Source organism: Protomyctophum bolini (genome assembly GCF_963924005.1).
Source record: "Protomyctophum bolini genome assembly, chromosome: 22".
NCBI lineage: Eukaryota > Metazoa > Chordata > Actinopteri > Myctophiformes > Myctophidae > Protomyctophum > Protomyctophum bolini.
Genome location: NC_137883.1, coordinates 22,453,385 through 22,477,871, shown reverse-complemented (window position 1 = coordinate 22,477,871; position 24,487 = coordinate 22,453,385). Strand labels below are relative to the sequence as shown.

Sequence of the window (24,487 nt, the reverse complement as noted above, 5' to 3'; positions counted from 1 at the left end):
TAATGTGAAAGAGGCAACAAGGTATATGTGAGTGTGCACGTTAAAAATCCTTAATGTTCATGATTTAACTCTTGGATGAGTGGACCAATGAATAGAAGACACACCGGCATAAGGGTACATTTGGTGGATTTACATTGCATTGTAATCATTTTACAATTGAGTGACGCGTTCAAACCCACTTGTTTTAGTTTATTTTATTTATTTCTTCATTGTTATAATTATGTTCTGTTATTTACGTTATAACCTAATAATAATTATTATTATTATTAGGGACTTTTGTTAAAGTTGTTTATTTAAGCCATAATCAGAAAATTGTTCAAAACTAAATATATTTTACGAGATGTGACAGTTCTTCATACAGCTATGTATATAAATGATTATTTATCAATAGGCCGATCGACTGTATATGTGTGAACATTTAAATTATCATTATTATTTTTTTTTTAAAGAAAATTGTAGTTAATGGGTGTACATATTTATAAAACAGATGACTAATACGTTATAATACTGCATTGATTGTAAGTTTGTCACTAAAACTAATATAGAAAATCCCCTAACTGACCTGTTGAAAGCAGAGATGTTGTTCCTTCCTTATAAGAACATATTTTTGTTGTTTTGTTTTGTTTCGTTTGGGATTCTTTTTGTTTTACATTTGTATAATCTAATGAATGAAGACCTCTGGTATAGAAATATGGAAATATGTTTGAACATATGTTATTACACACATGTAAAATCCTCGGTGTTATAATTTAACCAAATGGACGCGTTCAAGTTCAATTAACATTCAGGATTTTAAGGAAAACTCTTACGCACCCGAACAGAAATTCGAGGAGCTCATGCAATAGACTATGTGTATTTTAATATAGCCTACTTCATAGTCTGCACACTAGAATGATATTTGTTTTCACATTTTATTTAATTACATTTTAATAATACTATTTTGTGTTGGTGCATGTGCATTTATTTATTGTCTGAGAAAACAGAAATGACGCTCGACATTATTTAAGCCGCCGTTATCAGCTCCATGCGCGTGCATGCATGCATGGCCAGCGATGACGGTAATATGTTCATTTAAATTTTAAAACGGTGGTTCTCAATCTTCTTCATGTCAAGGACCCCCAGATTAATGTCCTCCTAAGTGTATTTGGCCGCGCGGACCCCCCATCACCCATGGGTAGGCCCGCCCTATACCCATATAGGTATAGGCTACAAGATCTGTGTTGTTAAAAATGTTTTCAATAACTAACAGTTAAAAAAAGAAAAAAAAGATCAATCAAGTTGTTCAATTATAGTTGACGAATAGAGTTAAAGTTGTCACATTTATCTTGATTCTTATAGGCCTACTAGTCTTGCCGGAGACCCTCTGGAACTCCGTCTATGGACCCGTGGAGGTCTGAGTCCCGATTTAAAACATTTATTTCGCATTCTGTTGGTCATTATGATATGATGATGTGTATAATAACCTTATGTTATTTCAGTTTAATAATAAGGACTGGGAATATTACCGCCTCATAAATGTCGAAACATGCAGCCTGCCGCATATATATGCCCATTTAGCTATACGCACATTCGCAATGCAACTTTTGCAGTAGTTTTTATTTTGTCGAAATTAACTTCTTAGCCTATAGGTATTATAGCCTATACGAGTCGACATAATTTATTCGGTCAAAAAAATACATTTTAAGTTTAAACGGGGATAATTTAGTAATTTAACAGCAATAATAATAATAGCATGTAATAATAATAATAATGATAATAATAATACAATTATTAAACTTTATTATTTCTCTGGGGTTGATGCCTAATAATGTTTCATATATTATAACCCCGGATTATAATTACGCATCAAACAGTTTCCCTGCATTGGAACCAACTTCACATGTAACCAACTTTCAATCATGTCACGATCTGTCAACCTTGTTACAACAACAATGTCACAATCTCCTCAACACTTCTACAATGTTAACATGACAACAACTTTGGTTCCCTTCTTCAGTTCGTCTTACCTTTAGAAAGCTCGAGATTCCTCCTCCTCCTCCTCCTCGAGACCTTTTCTTTCTTTTTGTCTTACAACATGTTCTGTTTTAGAACAAGCCCGCGGGGAGTCTCGTCCTACATCTGGCTACTAGCCTATAATCATAATATCCTATACTAAAACGGACAGACTGACAGTATATCCTTCCTTCGCGGCGGTGCATGAGCTCTAATTGTTTGTGAACTGACTGACGAGTCTGAACAAACACACACCCGCACACGCGCACGCACGCACACACACTCAGGTCTGGCGGTGTGTCCTTTCTGAATGAACCAACCAGCCAACCAACCAGTCTGATGTGAGTAAACTGCGTGCTGCCGCTCGCGCCCAGCCTCTTTTAGCAGCGGCACGTGCTGCCTCCTAATCTCTCTCTCTCTCTCTCTCTCTCTCTCTCTCTCTCTCTCTCTCTCTCTCTCTCTCTCTCTCCTTCACGCGGGGTGCCCGTTCAGCCAATGACAGTGTCGCTAACTGCCACTCAACACTCTGAGAACTGTCTCGCGCGTGTGTGTGTGTGTGTGTCGTGTGTCGTGTGTGTGCGCGCGCGCGAGTGTGTGTGTGTGTGTGTGTGTGTGTGTGTGTGTGTGTGTGTGCGCATTTCCACTCGTGAACGGGGGAATGGCCAGCAATTAAAAAATACCAACAGACAAGCCTATAACCTTAATGTATGCCTCTATAACACATGTGCAAATAATAACTGCGAATATTATACGGGAACACAATAAAGCTGTTGTCCTCGTACCGAATTTATGTAATTTAAAAATAATATATATCAATAGTTTAATTTAATTTAAAATAACATTCAACTACATTTAACTCACTGACACTGTATAGGATAAATTAACTAATTCATGGATGGGGCCATTCTAGTTTTAAAAACGTGTGTCGTGTCAATTAATGTCTTTAAGAAAGGCATCAAATGTTTAGCCGTTGATTTTGTTCTGGAGCCATGATGGGATTGATGCGAACACAGTAGCCTATAGGCCTACAGTCATAGGACAACCTCCCCTTATAATTATTGGTCAAATTGGTCTATTTATTTTCTCGGAAAATCTCTTAAAACAACGAATAGGACTAAACAATCTACGTCGGTGCAAATATATTAAACTCTGAAAGTGCATATAAGGCTATATGCAGGCTACAAATGGAACTTCATAGTTTCATACATTATCACAGTATTTTAGAGTGTAGCCATCCGGGTCAGTCAGATGTAATACATATGAAGTTAGACGGTGTGATATATGGGGAGAGATAAGAAGGGAAAACAAAATCATATAGGGTATATGAGGTCACTGTGTGGAATTCTGACGTCACATTGTTCTGACGTCGCGGCTTTTCTGCTTCATTGACCCCCGCGGTGCACGGACGCACGCACGCGTCGCTCGCTCGCACACACACACACACACACGCACACGCACACACACGCACACGCACACACACATTTGAAGGATTCAGATTCAGATTATGTTCTCCGTCCTCATTAAGAAACATTGCCCAAGGGGCAAAGCAGCTCATGGCAGCTGGCCTGCTGCTGGGCTATATACAACACAGTATAGGCTAGTATAGTTTAATGTAATTCGTGAAGAGAGAACTGACCCATGCAGCGCTTGCATGTTCTGCTATTATTATTTTTTATATTCCGAGGAGGATGATTCACGCATGTGTATAAAACCCTGAGCGTTAATTTTATTAGAAGTTTGAATTGTCAGTGTCAGTCCGCAGTCGTGTCAACTGGAAGAAACATGGCATGTTATTCACCTCACGTTATTGTTCAAACTAATTTGTGAACGTAACAAAGAAATCGTTCAACGTTGAGAAAATTACACAGCCTATACTACCTGATTATAAATTACTGCTTCTATTTTTCTCCGAGCTTCTCTCAATTTGTTCAAACTGGATCAATTTATTTATTTAGGGTATTTCTTTATTTATTTATTGGATATTGAGATCGGGCTCGTAGGCCTATAGTCAATCTTGTAAATATTCCTTGTCTCTCACGTTCTGATGATAAACATCAACATGACAGGATCACTTTGAACCTCAATCACACACACACACACACACACATCACACGAACACACACACACGTGCACACACGCACGCGCGCGCACGTGCACAGTTCACACACGATGTGGAGCCCCATCTGTTCCTCTTAAAACCAATTTAGGAATCACCGCGCGCGAGCTTCGTCGCGCTTTTTATACGGTATAAAAATCATTTAGCCTATATTAATAAAATAAAAAATAATAATAATATCATGACAACAGAATGTGGCAGCGGCCCTCATACACGCTGTTTATTGGTGCGTTAAAGTTATTTTATTTTTGCTAAAATACGTACTTAAACGTACTTAAACATCAATCATCATTGCTATAATTATTGTGTTTGTTCAGTAATAGGGGTCTCCCATGTTTCTCTATCTCCAGCCTTTTAATAAACATAACATGCATTTCCAGGTCGGGATACCAATTTTAACGAATCAGGAGAGTCAGAGAGAACAGGATACATGATAAGTGAAATGGGAAGTGAGGAAACAACGAAGCGGACAAAGATGGAATATGCAAAGTTGAGGCTGATAATTGAGTCTCTCCTGATTGGATGGAATTGGGAACCCATCTGAAATTTTATTTTCTGTTCTATTAAAGAGCTGGAGAGACAGGCCCCTGTTACATACAGTGCTTTATTTCACACATTTTATCTCTGACTTGAAATTGTATTTTGAGTTACAAATGGATAATGAACCCTCACACGCGCGCGCGCGCGCGCACACACACACACACACACACAGACACACACACACACACACACAGACACACACAAACACACCTAAAACAAAACAAGGACAAAAAAAAAACAATAACAACGAATAGGCCTAATTAATTATCGTGAAATGATTGGGAATTTCAAAAGTGAGCCATCGTTTCGAATGTCCAAAAAGCACCCCCCGCCCCGAGAGAGAGAGAGAGAGAGAGAGAGAGAGAGATAGAGAGAGACAGAGACAGAGAGAGAGAGAGAGAAACGGGGGAGGGGTGCTATTGAAGTATACAAAAGCAGCCATTAGCCGTTTTGCGACACATCCCGCTGCATCTCTCCCACTGAGAAATTTCTCATGCGTTCTAAAAAAAAACAAGAAAATAATTGGTTGTCCTATATGAGCTTTGGAGGGTCAAGCACTGAGCAGTGAAGAGAAAAAGGACAGAAAAGTGTGTGAGCGAGAGAGAGAGAGGGAGAGAGCATCAAACAACAATTAATTAAGATTTAAGAGCCATATGGTTAATGGTTAATTAGTGTGGGTAAACCAACAAGACTATTGTAATTGTAACACGTTATTAGTGTGGTTGCCCTATATAGGGAAACCAGACTATTATTCTTCTTTCTAGAGTAGCCTAACCCTATACACTTTGGCACTCCTCCCACAGTTTTGACGGTACACTTGAGCCCCTATGTCAAATTGACCGGAAAAATCGGGAATCGGAATCGTCAATCGTGTGCTTGTATTTTGCTAAGAGAAATGTTGTAGAGTTTAATTGATATTAATTTATTCGTGCATTGAATGGGAAAATGCAAAAACTCACATTCAAGTATTTTTTTTATCTCGGAGACCGTGTCCGTGAGGGCTAAAGAGGTTCATAATAATTACTAAAATGAATTAACTTATAATTATATCGGTTGGCCTCATGGTGGTGTTATAACAGCCCACTTTACGTTTTGGCTTATAACTCTTGAACCATAAGTCTTAAAATGAAAATTCCCTTTTCCCTGGATTCCTTGGGTCATGACGCATCCCCCCAGGACAGGCCTATTTCCGTCAGGATCGATTTTCCGCCATTTAGCATTTTCTTACAGATTATGGCAATTCACAAGGATTATGTTGATTCGCGAGGATTATGGCGATTTGCGAGGATTATGACGATTCGTACAGGATTATGGCGATTTGTGAGGATTACGGCGATTCATAGAGGAATATGGCGATACGTAGAGGATTATGGCGATTCATAGAGGAATATGGCGATACGTAGAGGATTATGGCGATTCATAGAGGAATATGGCCATACGTAGAGGATTATGGCGATTCGTAGAGGATTATGGCGATTCGTAGCGGACTACGGCGATTCATAGAGGGTTATGGTGATTCGCGACGATTATGGCGATTCCTAGAGGATTATGGTGATTCGTAGAGGATTATGGCGATTCGTGGAGGATTAAGGTGATTCGCAAGGATTATGGCGAGTCGTAGAGGATTATGGTGATTCGCGAGGATTATGGTGATTCGTATATGCGGTGATTCGTATAGGATTGCGGCGATTCGTAGAGGATTACGGCGATTCGTAGAGGATTATGGTGATTCGCAAGGATTATGGCGATTCGTAGACGATTATGGTGATTCGCAAGGATTATGGCGATTCGTAGAGGATTATGGCGATTCGCAAGGATTATGGCGATTCGTAGAGGATTATGGCGATTCATAGTGGATTATTTTTCGTCACGCTTTTTCGTCTTTTTTCGTCCGAGGCCATGGGCTATAGCCCATGGTCTCGGAGTGATTTTCGCCTTTTTCAAATCCTCAAAAATGATGAAAAACGGCATGCTATAATATGCCGTCCGAGGCCATGGGCTGAACTTGAACCCACAACCTGTGGCTCACATATAGACAGCAGCTTTACACAGAGTGCCACTATGCTCTCTGAGGGTCTCCTCAGCTTTCCATCTCTTTCTTGTGTTTCGTCACGCTTTTCCGTCAAGCTTTTTCGTCACACTTTTCCGTCACGCTTTTTCGTCACGCTTTTCAAATCCTCAAAAATGATGAAAAACGGCACGGTATGCCGTACGAGGCCATGGGCCCATGGTCTCTGAGTGATTTTCGTCTTTTTTCAAATCCTCAAAAATGATGAAAAACGGCATGCTATAATATGCCATCCGAGGCTGTGGGCTGAACTTGAACCCACAACCTGTGGCTCACATATAGACAGCAGCTTATCACAGAGTGCCACCATGCTCTCTGAGGGTCTCCTCAGCTTTCCACCTCTTTCTTGTGTTTCGTCACGCTTTTCCGTCACGCTTTTCTGTCACGCTATTCCGTCACGCTTTTTTGTCACGCTTTTTCGCCTTTTTTCCAAATCCTCAAAAATAATGAAAAACGGCATGCTACAGTATGCCGTCTGAGATGGGCTATAGCCCATGGTCAAAAGTTTTTCTTGCAAGTTTTTCTTGCAAGTTTTTCGCAAGTTTTTTTTGTTGAAAAAAATGGAAAAATGAAAAAAACGATGGGTTATAGCCCATGTTTTTTGAAATTTTGAAAAAAAAAAGTTAGCCTCGTTTCTTGTCATTTTGGACCATGGGCTATAGCCCATATCATACGGCATACTATAGCACGCCGTTTTTCATTATTTTTGAGGATTTGAAAAAAATGGAAAAATGAAAAAAACGATGGGTTATAGCCCATGTTTTTTGAAATTTTGAAAAGAAAAGTTAGCCTCGTTTCTCATCATTTTGGACCATGGGCTATAGCCCATATTGTACGGCATACTATAGCACGCCGTTTTTCATCATTTTTGAGGATTTTTAAAAAATGAAAAAAACGATGGGTTATAGCCCATGTTTTTTCACCAACCTTAATCCGGTCGCCTTAACGCACCCCTCACCAACCTTAATCTAGTCGGACCAATGCTATGTCTAACCAAAGTATGCCTCCCCAGTAGAATTGCATTTGGCACCTTTAGCCAGTAGACATGTTTTTTTTGTGCTGTTTATTTGCATGGAAAAGAGGACTATTTTTAAATCGTATTGCATGTGTGGTGTGCATTCAGTGTAGGCTACTTACTGCATTTCTAGTAACCATTGATGTTGAATTCAAGCTTTCAGATTGATATTGAGAAGACCTTTGGCAGTATGGCAGAAGGAATAACACCGTTCCCTCATCTGATGGTGACTCCACCACTGCTTCTGAAGGATGTCGGACTGGATGGGCCTCTACTTGTTCTACTTAGTGAAGGTAACTTTGAAGAGGGACACTGTATGGAATGAGAGCGTTAACACAGTGCAACATCATCATTTTCATACAAATGGCATATGTAATAATAATTATGATTACTCTTTACTTGGAAAACAACCCATGAAATGATTGTTAGCCATAAGCGACTGTTGAATATGTTTTTCCTCCTTGGTAGATGAACTTGCCGTTTATGTGGGTAAAGACAAAGCAGCCCCAGAGATGATCAAAGTGTTTAGTAATGGTGAAGTAAAATCTGTGGATGTCAACAAACTGGCTGCCAAGTGAGTATTTAGTTTTTCTTGCAAGTTTTTCGCAAGTTTATTTTTTTGAAAAAAATGGAAAAATGAAAAAAACGATGGGTTATAGCCCATGTTTTTTGAAATTTTGAAAAAAAAAAGTTAGCCTCGTTTCTTGTCATTTTGGACCATGGGCTATAGCCCATATCATACGGCATACTATAGCACGCCGTTTTTCATTATTTTTGAGGATTTGAAAAAAATGGAAAAATGAAAAAAACGATGGGTTATAGCCCATGTTTTTTGAAATTTTGAAAAGAAAAGTTAGCCTCGTTTCTCATCATTTTGGACCATGGGCTATAGCCCATATTGTACGGCATACTATAGCACGCCGTTTTTCATCATTTTTGAGGATTTTTAAAAAATGAAAAAAACGATGGGTTATAGCCCATGTTTTTTCACCAACCTTAATCCGGTCGCCTTAACGCACCCCTCACCAACCTTAATCTAGTCGGACCAATGCTATGTCTAACCAAAGTATGCCTCCCCAGTAGAATTACTAGCATTTGGCACCCTTTAGCCAGTAGACATGTTTTTTTTGTGCTGTTTATTTGCATGGAAAAGAGGACTATTTTTAAATCGTATTGCATGTGTGGTGTGCATTCAGTGTAGGCTACTTACTGCATTTCTAGTAACCATTGATGTTGAATTCAAGCTTTCAGATTGATATTGAGAAGACCTTTGGCAGTATGGCAGAAGGAATAACACCGTTCCCTCATCTGATGGTGACTCCACCACTGCTTCTGAAGGATGTCGGACTGGATGGGCCTCTACTTGTTCTACTTAGTGAAGGTAACTTTGAAGAGGGACACTGTATGGAATGAGAGCGTTAACACAGTGCAACATCATCATTTTCATACAAATGGCATATGTAATAATAATTATGATTACTCTTTACTTGGAAAACAACCCATGAAATGATTGTTAGCCATAAGCGACTGTTGAATATGTTTTTCCTCCTTGGTAGATGAACTTGCCGTTTATGTGGGTAAAGACAAAGCAGCCCCAGAGATGATCAAAGTGTTTAGTAATGGTGAAGTAAAATCTGTGGATGTCAACAAACTGGCTGCCAAGTGAGTATTTAGTTTTTCTTGCAAGTTTTTCGCAAGTTTATTTTTTTGAAAAAAATGGAAAAATGAAAAAAACGATGGGTTATAGCCCATGTTTTTTGAAATTTTGGGGAAAAAAAGTTAGCCTCGTTTCTCGTCATTTTGGACCATGGGCTATAGCCCATATCATACGGCATACTATAGCACGCCGTTTTTCATTATTTTTGAGGATTTGAAAAAAATGGAAAAATGAAAAAAACGATGGGTTATAGCCCATGTTTTTTGAAATTTTGAAAAGAAAAGTTAGCCTCGTTTCTCATCATTTTGGACCATGGGCTATAGCCCATATTGTACGGCATACTATAGCACGCCGTTTTTCATCATTTTTGAGGATTTTTAAAAAATGAAAAAAACGATGGGTTATAGCCCATGTTTTTTCACCAACCTTAATCCGGTCGCCTTAACGCACCCCTCACCAACCTTAATCTAGTCGGACCAATGCTATGTCTAACCAAAGTATGCCTCCCCAGTAGAATTACTAGCATTTGGCACCCTTTAGCCAGTAGACATGTTTTTTTTGTGCTGTTTATTTGCATGGAAACGAGGACTATTTTTAAATCGTATTGCATGTGTGGTGTGCATTCAGTGTAGGCTACTTACTGCATTTCTAGTAACCATTGATGTTGAATTCAAGCTTTCAGATTGATATTGAGAAGACCTTTGGCAGTATGGCAGAAGGAATAACACCGTTCCCTCATCTGATGGTGACTCCACCACTGCTTCTGAAGGATGTCGGACTGGATGGGCCTCTACTTGTTCTACTTAGTGAAGGTAACTTTGAAGAGGGACACTGTATGGAATGAGAGCGTTAACACAGTGCAACATCATCATTGTCATACAAATGGCATATGTAATAATAATTATGATTACTCTTTACTTGGAAAACAACCCATGAAATGATTGTTAGCCATAAGCGACTGTTGAATATGTTTTTCCTCCTTGGTAGATGAACTTGCCGTTTATGTGGGTAAAGACAAAGCAGCCCCAGAGATGATCAAAGTGTTTAGTAATGGTGAAGTAAAATCTGTGGATGTCAACAAACTGGCTGCCAAGTGAGTATTTAGTTTTTCTTGCAAGTTTTTCTTGCAAGTTTTTCGCAAGTTTATTTTTTTGAAAAAAATGGGAAAATGAAAAAAACGATGGGTTATAGCCCATGTTTTTTGAAATTTTGAAAAAAAAAAGTTAGCCTCGTTTCTCGTCATTTTGGACCATGGGCTATAGCCCATATCATACGGCATACTATAGCACGCCGTTTTTCATTATTTTTGAGGATTTGAAAAAAATGGAAAAATGAAAAAAACGATGGGTTATAGCCCATGTTTTTTGAAATTTTGAAAAGAAAAGTTAGCCTCGTTTCTCATCATTTTGGACCATGGGCTATAGCCCATATTGTACGGCATACTATAGCACGCCGTTTTTCATCATTTTTGAGGATTTTTAAAAAATGAAAAAAACGATGGGTTATAGCCCATGTTTTTTCACCAACCTTAATCCGGTCGCCTTAACGCACCCCTCACCAACCTTAATCTAGTCGGACCAATGCTATGTCTAACCAAAGTATGCCTCCCCAGTAGAATTACTAGCATTTGGCACCCTTTAGCCAGTAGACATGTTTTTTTTGTGCTGTTTATTTGCATGGAAAAGAGGACTATTTTTAAATCGTATTGCATGTGTGGTGTGCATTCAGTGTAGGCTACTTACTGCATTTCTAGTAACCATTGATGTTGAATTCAAGCTTTCAGATTGATATTGAGAAGACCTTTGGCAGTATGGCAGAAGGAATAACACCGTTCCCTCATCTGATGGTGACTCCACCACTGCTTCTGAAGGATGTCGGACTGGATGGGCCTCTACTTGTTCTACTTAGTGAAGGTAACTTTGAAGAGGGACACTGTATGGAATGAGAGCGTTAACACAGTGCAACATCATCATTTTCATACAAATGGCATATGTAATAATAATTATGATTACTCTTTACTTGGAAAACAACCCATGAAATGATTGTTAGCCATAAGCGACTGTTGAATATGTTTTTCCTCCTTGGTAGATGAACTTGCCGTTTATGTGGGTAAAGACAAAGCAGCCCCAGAGATGATCAAAGTGTTTAGTAATGGTGAAGTAAAATCTGTGGATGTCAACAAACTGGCTGCCAAGTGAGTATTTAGTTTATCTTGCAAGTTTTTCTTGCAAGTTTTTCGCAAGTTTATTTTTTTGAAAAAAATGGAAAAATGAAAAAAACGATGGGTTATAGCCCATGTTTTTTGAAATTTTGGGGAAAAAAAGTTAGCCTCGTTTCTCGTCATTTTGGACCATGGGCTATAGCCCATATCATACGGCATACTATAGCACGCCGTTTTTCATTATTTTTGAGGATTTGAAAAAAATGGAAAAATGAAAAAAACGATGGGTTATAGCCCATGTTTTTTGAAATTTTGAAAAGAAAAGTTAGCCTCGTTTCTCATCATTTTGGACCATGGGCTATAGCCCATATTGTACGGCATACTATAGCACGCCGTTTTTCATCATTTTTGAGGATTTTAAAAAAATGAAAAAAACGATGGGTTATAGCCCATGTTTTTTCACCAACCTTAATCCGGTCGCCTTAACGCACCCCTCACCAACCTTAATCTAGTCGGACCAATGCTATGTCTAACCAAAGTATGCCTCCCCAGTAGAATTACTAGCATTTGGCACCCTTTAGCCAGTAGACATGTTTTTTTTGTGCTGTTTATTTGCATGGAAACGAGGACTATTTTTAAATCGTATTGCATGTGTGGTGTGCATTCAGTGTAGGCTACTTACTGCATTTCTAGTAACCATTGATGTTGAATTCAAGCTTTCAGATTGATATTGAGAAGACCTTTGGCAGTATGGCAGAAGGAATAACACCGTTCCCTCATCTGATGGTGACTCCACCACTGCTTCTGAAGGATGTCGGACTGGATGGGCCTCTACTTGTTCTACTTAGTGAAGGTAACTTTGAAGAGGGACACTGTATGTAATGAGAGCGTTAACACAGTGCAACATCATCATTTTCATACAAATGGCATATGTAATAATAATTATGATTACTCTTTACTTGGAAAACAACCCATGAAATGATTGTTAGCCATAAGCGACTGTTGAATATGTTTTTCCTCCTTGGTAGATGAACTTGCCGTTTATGTGGGTAAAGACAAAGCAGCCCCAGAGATGATCAAAGTGTTTAGTAATGGTGAAGTAAAATCTGTGGATGTCAACAAACTGGCTGCCAAGTGAGTATTTAGTTTTTCTTGCAAGTTTTTCTTGCAAGTTTTTCGCAAGTTTATTTTTTTGAAAAAAATGGAAAAATGAAAAAAACGATGGGTTATAGCCCATGTTTTTTGAAATTTTGGGGAAAAAAAGTTAGCCTCGTTTCTCGTCATTTTGGACCATGGGCTATAGCCCATATCATACGGCATACTATAGCACGCCGTTTTTCATTATTTTTGAGGATTTGAAAAAAATGGAAAAATGAAAAAAACGATGGGTTATAGCCCATGTTTTTTGAAATTTTGAAAAGAAAAGTTAGCCTCGTTTCTCATCATTTTGGACCATGGGCTATAGCCCATATTGTACGGCATACTATAGCACGCCGTTTTTCATCATTTTTGAGGATTTTTAAAAAATGAAAAAAACGATGGGTTATAGCCCATGTTTTTTCACCAACCTTAATCCGGTCGCCTTAACGCACCCCTCACCAACCTTAATCTAGTCGGACCAATGCTATGTCTAACCAAAGTATGCCTCCCCAGTAGAATTACTAGCATTTGGCACCCTTTAGCCAGTAGACATGTTTTTTTTGTGCTGTTTATTTGCATGGAAACGAGGACTATTTTTAAATCGTATTGCATGTGTGGTGTGCATTCAGTGTAGGCTACTTACTGCATTTCTAGTAACCATTGATGTTGAATTCAAGCTTTCAGATTGATATTGAGAAGACCTTTGGCAGTATGGCAGAAGGAATAACACCGTTCCCTCATCTGATGGTGACTCCACCACTGCTTCTGAAGGATGTCGGACTGGATGGGCCTCTACTTGTTCTACTTAGTGAAGGTAACTTTGAAGAGGGACACTGTATGGAATGAGAGCGTTAACACAGTGCAACATCATCATTTTCATACAAATGGCATATGTAATAATAATTATGATTACTCTTTACTTGGAAAACAACCCATGAAATGATTGTTAGCCATAAGCGACTGTTGAATATGTTTTTCCTCCTTGGTAGATGAACTTGCCGTTTATGTGGGTAAAGACAAAGCAGCCCCAGAGATGATCAAAGTGTTTAGTAATGGTGAAGTAAAATCTGTGGATGTCAACAAACTGGCTGCCAAGTGAGTATTTAGTTTTTCTTGCAAGTTTTTCTTGCAAGTTTTTCGCAAGTTTATTTTTTTGAAAAAAATGGGAAAATGAAAAAAACGATGGGTTATAGCCCATGTTTTTTGAAATTTTGAAAAAAAAAAGTTAGCCTCGTTTCTCGTCATTTTGGACCATGGGCTATAGCCCATATCATACGGCATACTATAGCACGCCGTTTTTCATTATTTTTGAGGATTTGAAAAAAATGGAAAAATGAAAAAAACGATGGGTTATAGCCCATGTTTTTTGAAATTTTGAAAAGAAAAGTTAGCCTCGTTTCTCATCATTTTGGACCATGGGCTATAGCCCATATTGTACGGCATACTATAGCACGCCGTTTTTCATCATTTTTGAGGATTTTAAAAAAATGAAAAAAACGATGGGTTATAGCCCATGTTTTTTCACCAACCTTAATCCGGTCGCCTTAACGCACCCCTCACCAACCTTAATCTAGTCGGACCAATGCTATGTCTAACCAAAGTATGCCTCCCCAGTAGAATTACTAGCATTTGGCACCCTTTAGCCAGTAGACATGTTTTTTTTGTGCTGTTTATTTGCATGGAAACGAGGACTATTTTTAAATCGTATTGCATGTGTGGTGTGCATTCAGTGTAGGCTACTTACTGCATTTCTAGTAACCATTGATGTTGAATTCAAGCTTTCAGATTGATATTGAGAAGACCTTTGGCAGTATGGCAGAAGGAATAACACCGTTCCCTCATCTGATGGTGACTCCACCACTGCTTCTGAAGGATGTCGGACTGGATGGGCCTCTACTTGTTCTACTTAGTGAAGGTAACTTTGAAGAGGGACACTGTATGGAATGAGAGCGTTAACACAGTGCAACATCATCATTGTCATACAAATGGCATATGTAATAATAATTATGATTACTCTTTACTTGGAAAACAACCCATGAAATGATTGTTAGCCATAAGCGACTGTTGAATATGTTTTTCCTCCTTGGTAGATGAACTTGCCGTTTATGTGGGTAAAGACAAAGCAGCCCCAGAGATGATCAAAGTGTTTAGTAATGGTGAAGTAAAATCTGTGGATGTCAACAAACTGGCTGCCAAGTGAGTATTTAGTTTTTCTTGCAAGTTTTTCTTGCAAGTTTTTCGCAAGTTTATTTTTTTGAAAAAAATGGGAAAATGAAAAAAACGATGGGTTATAGCCCATGTTTTTTGAAATTTTGAAAAAAAAAAGTTAGCCTCGTTTCTCGTCATTTTGGACCATGGGCTATAGCCCATATCATACGGCATACTATAGCACGCCGTTTTTCATTATTTTTGAGGATTTGAAAAAAATGGAAAAATGAAAAAAACGATGGGTTATAGCCCATGTTTTTTGAAATTTTGAAAAGAAAAGTTAGCCTCGTTTCTCATCATTTTGGACCATGGGCTATAGCCCATATTGTACGGCATACTATAGCACGCCGTTTTTCATCATTTTTGAGGATTTTAAAAAAATGAAAAAAACGATGGGTTATAGCCCATGTTTTTTCACCAACCTTAATCCGGTCGCCTTAACGCACCCCTCACCAACCTTAATCTAGTCGGACCAATGCTATGTCTAACCAAAGTATGCCTCCCCAGTAGAATTACTAGCATTTGGCACCCTTTAGCCAGTAGACATGTTTTTTTGTGCTGTTTATTTGCATGGAAACGAGGACTATTTTTAAATCGTATTGCATGTGTGGTGTGCATTCAGTGTAGGCTACTTACTGCATTTCTAGTAACCATTGATGTTGAATTCAAGCTTTCAGATTGATATTGAGAAGACCTTTGGCAGTATGGCAGAAGGAATAACACCGTTCCCTCATCTGATGGTGACTCCACCACTGCTTCTGAAGGATGTCGGACTGGATGGGCCTCTACTTGTTCTACTTAGTGAAGGTAACTTTGAAGAGGGACACTGTATGGAATGAGAGCGTTAACACAGTGCAACATCATCATTGTCATACAAATGGCATATGTAATAATAATTATGATTACTCTTTACTTGGAAAACAACCCATGAAATGATTGTTAGCCATAAGCGACTGTTGATTATGTTTTTCCTCCTTGGTAGATGAACTTGCCGTTTATGTGGGTAAAGACAAAGCAGCCCCAGAGATGATCAAAGTGTTTAGTAATGGTGAAGTAAAATCTGTGGATGTCAACAAACTGGCTGCCAAGTGAGTATTTCGTTTTTTCTTTTTTTTTAATGTCATTCTGTCACAGTCACTTTTGGGTGTAGTTGCAGTGGTAACAATTTGTTATTTGTTATTTGTCAGACATGTTTATGTCTGATTCATAGTTATCTATTCTCTATATATATGGTAATGCAAGAGTTATGGGGCCTTTGAGGTGTTTCTCAAGATCTATTTATATAATTTAATTTGTTACTGTTTTGTTTTACATTTTTATACAAAGAACTGGAGACAGCAGAGGTGACCATTCATTTGTCACAAGTAGGACTCCAAAAGAGGCAATTCTGGTAATCTTTACGATATCTTGTCTTTTGCGGAGTCATTTATTTTGTATTGGTGTCAGTATTGAGTAAAATAGTTTTAGTTATTAACATGCTTCACATTTATCCTCATAATAAAAAGACACTTTTTGTCCATGTTCTATTCATCTCATTTCATTAGATACTAGTGGATGCAAGCACCTCTATGAATGGAAAATGTTATGGAAGTGTGGATATCAGGAAGATCGATGCAGTAAAAGTGCTCTTTGATAACTTTGCCACACGGACCATGGCTTATGATTTCCATCATGTGATCGGCCTTGTGAAGTTTGACTCAGGAGTGAAAACCCTCTACACATTCACAGAATCTCTGGAAAAATTCAAGGTAATTTACATTATGTGCTACTTTTATTACTATTCTCTTCATAAACATGTGCCATGGTAAGGCAATATCAGCCTTATATCATGGCACATCCTGAGAAGAAGTATTCTTCACTGTAAAAAGACAAATAAAGAAATTCAAGATTAATTCAAGTACTTATAACTACTACCAGTTAGTTTGCTGGTCGGGTAATTGGATAGGTATCATGAACCTATTATAGCCTCATCATCATCATTCGACCGCGGTCGAGATAATGGAATTCACAAGTTCACAACGCCACGCCAGACTTTCCGGTCCTTCATTGCCATCCGCCATCCCCAGTTCCTCCTTACTGGTGCATGTGTCCCGACTCCCTACCTTTTATGAATTCATAAATATTACGTATGCAATTTATACTTTTGTAACTTAAATTGGTAAATTGACATATATTAGGGTTTGTGAAGAATTAAAGAATGAGCTCATTAGTAAACATGTCACAACATCAATAGCCACCAAAAGTGTGCAAAAGTTGCTTGTTTGTGAGGGGACCAAATGGAAATAAATCTTGGACTTTATTTTGTTTTTATGATAGAATGTTTTAACCAACATTTATGATTTGTGTTGGTTATTTGCTTCAAGTTCATTGAGCCTATTCTATGTATGATCACATTATTTGATGTCATGTCACTCGTAGTAGTAGTCTATAGTCTAATAGTCTATTTTAAGCTTACAGTTTTAAGACTTTACGACCGTGTGTTTTGGGACGAGGTGCCCAGAAGGTTTTGTTGTCCACTGGACCTGTATTCAACAGCAGTACTAGTAGGAGAACATTGTAATTTTGCTAAAACATTTGTGGGATTCATTTATAGGATCACATTCAAAGTCTTCAAGCAACGGGGCAAACCAAACTCTACGATGCTCTGCAACATGGAGTGTCTGAGTTGGAAAATGTCAAGACGTTCAGAGATTGCAGACTCTTGATTTTGGGTAAATTACAATGTTGTCCGTGATATGTTTTTACTGGGATGTGGGAATTACATTATGTGATCATTATGACCATAGATCACAGACCAAGCCAGTTGATGTTGCTGCCAAGCTGATAAACGCCAACATCATTGTGGATGCAATCCTTCTTGGAGACGTGGAGAATAACATGCTGCATGGAATTAGTATTGCAACAGGTACCGAGCATTCAGCATGCATGCTACTTTAACACTTTATATCTATGTGTAGAACTACTGGAGCCTATCTCACAACTGAATGCATGTGGTTTCAGGTGGTTGCTGCTTCAAACCAGAGACGAGCATCGTCGGCCTGAAGCTGTTTGAGATCGAGACGGTTCTTTCTCTGGAGATGAGGAAACCCAAAGACAAACTCGATCCATCTACCCTCACTGAAGTTTGTTACACGGCACACACAATCAGATGCATGCCAGGATTTACAGTAAACTGTAACCAGTTATTTAATTTGTTTCCATTAATCCTAGAACACTATACACAACTTTTGTCAAACCATCACAATCAATCAAATAACATCAATCAATAACATTTTGAAAAAGATAATGTATATTTACACTAGATGGCAATGACTAACTTTAAACTATGAATTGACTGGGGCGTCCACTGGCCTAGTGGTCCAGGTGCATGCCACGTACTCTGGCCTGACAGTGTGTTGCGTGGTCGAGTCCCGTTCATGACGACCTTTGGTGCGTGATTGACTAATGACTTGTTCCAACTCATCTATGAATGAACATAGTATTACACACAGTGATTGGATTGGATTTTGAACATTAGACATTTTTGACATAAGGATTTAACATGGGCTTCCTTATCCATTCATGCATCTACCTGGACATACTGTAGTAAGAACGCCTCCGAGATTGCACGCTATCATTTTTAGCCTTTCAGTTGAAAATGTAATTGTAATGTAATTTGACAGTTCAAGTGATTGACTGGCTTATCACATTATTATAATGATGCTGTTGATTACCATTTACAGAGTGTATTAACGAGCCTCTTTGCCAGTCGTGGATATGATGAATTCCCAGAAGCTTCACTGCCAAAGGAGTTGGACAACAAAGTGACAACAACAGAGAAGTAAATGATGGAAGAAATCATATTGAAGAAATTGATCTACATATACATTTTTGGCAAATATTCAACAATCTATATTTGACAGATATTGGAAAAACATGTATATATTCAGTCATTCCCTCAAACAAGTCTCCTCTCGCTCCCCCAACACACAATGCTCTACACAACCATTTTTAACAAAGGTTTACTGTTTTCATGTAGTGCTCTGACAAAGAGGATTCAGGAGTGTAAGAGTGGGCGTTTCATGGAGAAGGACAAACGCATCCTGGAGGAGTTGAAGAGTCTGCATTGTGATCCCCATCCATTTTTCGCCATCTTGCCATCAGAGTCAGACTTCAGTAAGTGGCCACAATATTCTTTCATGTAACTTTACAATGTTTTTTGGCTCTTAATGCAAATTTTAGCAGTGCTAAATACTGCTGTAGTGGTCCATGTGCAAATTAAGTTTTTTGACGTGCATGGCGTGCCATGGCGAGTTCGCAAATAACTTATTTGACTAACCCTTGAATAATCTATGCAGGACTTTATCAGTTTTCAATAAATATTGGTAGTTGTTTGTGCTCTAGTTAATAGTCTATATAATCCAGTATTCAGCATGCAATCCTGTTCCTTTTAAAAACGTTTCAGCCTTCTGGAAGCTGGCCATGGAAGGTCCTCCTGACACACCGTATGAGAAAGGAGTCTTTGAGCTCTACTGCCAGTTTGGTCCTGACTATCCTGTGAAACCTCCTCTGGTCCGCTTCGTCACACGTGTATCCTCATCATTACATCAGTCATGAACGCACACTGATATTATATTGAAAGTACAGTAGTACTAGAAGTTGATTGCATATGACAAAAGCTTACAATATTGAAAACAACGTAACATAACTTGTAGCAATTTCTTAACCTAAGCATAGATACATCACTGCAACATCAACAGCGTGGGCCGAATCTGCCACAATATATTTGACCGTAACTAGGCCCAAATCACCATGAGAGAAATCCTGGACGCCATACATGGACTGCTCATCGCCCCCGAGCCTGAAGACCCCCTGGACAGGTTGTTTTTAAGACTTTGATTTATAATGTAATCATGGCCAATATATGTTTATTTAGCACCTTTCATACACAAAGTCAATTGACAGTGCTTTCTTTTTGTCATCAAAGTTATTTAAGGATTTTTTCAATAACATACATACAACATAAAAAGGCAATTTAAATGTGGCAAGGAAATTTAGGAAATGCATGTTTTATATATGTTATGTTGGTAACTGTATAGTCCTTATAATGCATATGCATTTAAAATGAATATTTATCTTTCCCTTTGGAAGCATTTTGGCGGAGGACTTCATGACCAGCCGTGATAGATACGATCAAGCAGCCAAGGACAACACCGAAAAAAATGCCGGGACCTCACTTGAAGATGTGGAGAAGGTGATGAGTTATTCATTTTAGTGAAATTATGATATGGACTTGTTGTAGGTCATTGAACAAATTAACTCAATTATTTTCATTCTGTCCTCTTATTCATTGAAAGAAACTGGTGGGTCAAACTCTGGTTGCTCCACCCTGACATCTGATCTGTCCACTGACCAAGAAGATGTTTGTGGATCCTGTGAAAACAAAATATGGAGATGTGTACGAACGAAAAGCCATTGAGAAACACCTCAAAGTGTAAGGTCTCCCCCCACCCTCAAGACATGTCTCACTGGCAGAATTGTCTACTCTTGTATTTGTATTTATTGAACATTGTTTTTCAGGCATGGAAATCACGATCCCATTGTTGGCAAAAGCCGTCTTCTCAGAAGAACTGACATTAAACAGGACAACGACATGAAGAAAATGGTGAAGCAGCACCGTTCCAATCAAATTGGAACCTGGGTATAGAAGGATAGCGGAATGGTGGATCTGAGGGTATACAGTAGGCCAAACACTGGACAGTGTTGGCGGGTAACCTCACATTAACACATTAATACTTGTTCCATCATGATGTGAGGGATTTCTATTTCAGTTAAGTTCTTCATTACCAGTTAGGGGTTCTTTTTCATCCCATCACATCACAAGTGAAACCTGTGTGAAACTTTACTTTAAAAATGTTACCACGCTATAACATTTTCTGCCATTACTGCCTTTTGCACTGAACTTGATGTACATGATGTGGCGAGTATGCACACCTGGACCTGTAAATGAACAACACAAAAACTAAGGCACTGGTGTCGGACTTCTGGTTTACCGGAACGGGGTTCAACTCCCTGCAGTGCCCTGCTCAATGTGTTGTATTTACCGGAAAAATTGATTTTTGCGCAATTTCCATTTCCGCAAATTACGCAATTTCCGCAATTTCGATTTCCGCAATTACCATTTCCGCAATTTCCGCAATTTCGATTTCCGCAATTTCCGCAATTCCGCAATTTTCATTTCCGCAATTTCCGCAATTCCGCAATTTCCATTTCCGTAATTTCCGCAATTGCAATTTCCGCAATTACCATTTCCGCAATTTCCGCAATTCCGCAATTTCCGCAATTACCATTTCCGCAATTTCCGCAATTCCGCAATTTCCATTTCCGCAATTTCCGCAATTTCCGCAATTTCCATTTCCGCAATTCCGCAATTCCGCAATTTCCATTTCCGCAATTTCCACAATTCCGCAATTTCCGCAATTCCGCAATTACCGCATTTACCATTTCCGCAATTTCGATTTCCGCAATTTCCGCAATTCCACAATTCCGCAATTTCCTCAATTTCCATTTCCGCAATTTCGCAATTTCCATTTTCCAATTTCCATTTCGGCAATTTTTCCGCAATTGCGCAATTTTTCCTCAATTTCCGCAATTTGCCAATGTTTCTCATCCTCCGCAACACTCAATTTTTCCGGTAAATACAACACATTGAGCAGGGCACTGCAGGGAGTTGAACCCCGTTCCGGTAAACCAGAAGTCCGACACCAGTGCCTTAGTTTTTGTGTTGTTAATTTACAGGGAGGGATGGTACAGGGAGGGATGGTAAAAAAAAGAAAAAACATCTGTAACCTTCCTAAATCCTGATGATATAACGACATATTAACCACGGTCAATCTGGCATTCTTATTTTTGGGCATGTCGAAATGGACGATCAACGTCCATTGAGGTAGTATTGATTGTATTGTGTTGCCTTTCCTATTTTTAACCTGTACAGCACTTTGGTCGATGACAGTCGTTTTTAAATGTGCTTTATAAATAAAGTTTTGATGTCGAAATGGACAATCTATCACAGTGGGTCTTAACCAGTGGTTACTTACCTTGAAGCTGTACTATTAATGATTTGAAACCGTTACAGATCTGGGTTTGAAGCTCTGACGACTCATCTGGAGAAAAGAAAACTGTTGTGTCAGAACTGTACAGTATATACAGTACAGTATATTTAAGGTTGGGTAAGTGAATTTATTTGGTTAAATAGCTCTATATTCTGTTACTCATTGCATTAAGTGTTTGTTCAGTAACAGGAGTCTCCATGTCTCTTCAGCTCTTTAACGACACAACGTTGGGCGATAACGTTACATGAACCCAACAACATTTTTGGCCTCAGTGTGTGTGTGAGAGTGTGAGTGTGTGAGTGTGTGTGAGAGAGAGAGAGAGAGAGAGAGAGAGAGAGCGAGAGAGAGAGAACTAAATACAGGGTGTCTCTTTCAGTGCGTTTTAACAGCAGGCGATAGCCAGACGAAGTGCATAATTTGTCTATGGGACCCGGCGACTACCGCCGATAACAGGCGAACGGCTGATAGTCAAAAGGTCGCCCGAAAAGATAAAAATAATTCATCTTTTCGTCCAATAGCAGGCAATTAGGCGATGTGTCGCCCGATGCTCACCCGCTGTTAAAACGCACTGTTTGTCTATGTACACCAGAGGATATAATTTATAATATAATTTTTATATAAAAGTACAGTATATATCCAATGCTAGTATTTATTTATTTATCTATAGTTTTCTCAGATTAGTTACCGAGTCCGACGGTCTCCAGCTCCTGCAGGTGAACAGATAACTGGAGGGCAGCCAGCTGGCATTGACAGCTCCCGCTGGACAGGGCTGAGGCCAGGCGCGTGGAGGGAGGGCCCAGGAATGGATACTGCATCGTAGCAAATAGCATATTAGTAAGAATAGCAGTGTCTGTTACACACACACACACACACACACAGCTTGTGAAAGATGATATCGTCGCTGTCAGGCAGAAACCTTCTATTTCCATATAATTATACTTTTGGTGTTTTTTGTTTTGTAAATTAACGCGCTACTTGATCATACTGCAGCGTCACACAAAAGCATCAAAAGAAGCTAACGCAAACTTTTTTAGAATAATCCTGAAAAGTAACAGTTTTGGCATTACAGTTTCCACCCGACATAGATGATATGCATAATTTAAACTTGGTTGAGCCACCGAACATAGCACATTTACAAGCCTCACAGCTCACTAGATCAGCTATTACGCAAACCAAGTATATAAATGAAGACATAATTTCAGTCTTATTCAAAAAAGAAATCACACCCGTGTGAAGTGAGGGTCACTCTTATCATTATACATCATCTAAATCACAATTGAAAAGTTAGCCTCGTTTCTCATCATTTTGGACCATTGGCTATAGCCCATATCGTACGGCATACTATAGCGCGCAGTTTTTCATCATTTTTGAAGATTTGAAAAAAATGACGAAATGACAAAAACGATGGGTTATAGCCCATGTTTTTTGAAATTTTGAAAATAAAAGTTAGCCTCGTTTCTCATCATTTTGGACCATTGGCTATAGCCCATATCGTACGGCATACTATAGCGCGCCGTTTTTCATCATTTTTGAGGATTTGAAAAAAATGACGAAATGACAAAAACGATGGGTTATAGCCCATGTTTTTTGAAATTTTGAAAAAAAAGAGTTAGCCTCGTTTCTCATCATTTTGGACCATTGGCTATAGCCCATATCGTACGGCATACTATAGCGCGCCGTTTTTCATCATTTTTGAGGATTTGAAAAAAATGACGAAATGACAAAAACGATGGGTTATAGCCCATGTTTTTTGAAATTTTGAAAAAAAAAGTTAGCCTCGTTTCTCATCATTTTGGACCGTGGGCTATAGCCCATATCGTACGGCATACTATAGCGCGCAGTTTTTCATCATTTTTGAAGATTTGAAAAAAATGACGAAATGACAAAAACGATGGGTTATAGCCCATGTTTTTTGAAATTTTGAAAAAAAAGAGTTAGCCTCGTTTCTCATCATTTTGGACCATTGGCTATAGCCCATATCGTACGGCATACTATAGCGCGCCGTTTTTCATCATTTTTGAGGATTTGAAAAAAATGACGAAATGACAAAAACGATGGGTTATAGCCCATGTTTTTTGAAATTTTGAAAAAAAAAGTTAGCCTCGTTTCTCATCATTTTGGACCGTGGGCTATAGCCCATATCGTACGGCATACTATAGCGCGCAGTTTTTCATCATTTTTGAAGATTTGAAAAAAATGACGAAATGACAAAAACGATGGGTTACAGCCCATGTTTTTTGAAATTTTGAAAAAAAAAGTTAGCCTCGTTTCTCATCATTTTGGACCGTGGGCTATAGCCCATATCGTACGGCATACTATAGCGCGCCGTTTTTCATCATTTTTGAGGATTTGAAAAAAATGACGAAATGACAAAAACGATGGGTTATAGCCCATGTTTTTTGAAATTTTGAAAAAAAAAGTTAGCCTCGTTTCTCATCATTTTGGACCATTGGCTATAGCCCATATCGTACGGCATACTATAGCGCGCCGTTTTTCATC

At 38.7% G+C, this 24,487-nt stretch overlaps 1 protein-coding gene and 1 long non-coding RNA gene across 2 annotated transcripts; both read left to right on the top strand.

The window, feature by feature from the left end:
• Positions 1–16,223: 16,223 nt before the first annotated feature.
• Positions 16,224–16,594, top strand: LOC308309915. Its single transcript, XR_013963433.1, has 2 exons — positions 16,224–16,287; positions 16,442–16,594. It is a non-coding gene; the product is annotated as an uncharacterized lncRNA (long non-coding RNA).
• Positions 16,595–17,679: 1,085 nt separating this feature from the next.
• Positions 17,680–20,130, top strand: LOC308310493 (ubiquitin-conjugating enzyme E2 E3-like). Its single transcript, XM_080756852.1, has 7 exons — positions 17,680–17,802; positions 17,898–18,019; positions 18,620–18,717; positions 18,916–19,052; positions 19,342–19,466; positions 19,614–19,756; positions 20,028–20,130. The coding sequence occupies exons 1-6, from the start codon at positions 17,775–17,777 to the stop codon at positions 19,674–19,676; spliced, it is 573 nt and encodes a 190-aa protein (XP_080612978.1). The 5' UTR covers positions 17,680–17,774; the 3' UTR covers positions 19,677–19,756; positions 20,028–20,130.
• Positions 20,131–24,487: the final 4,357 nt, after the last annotated feature.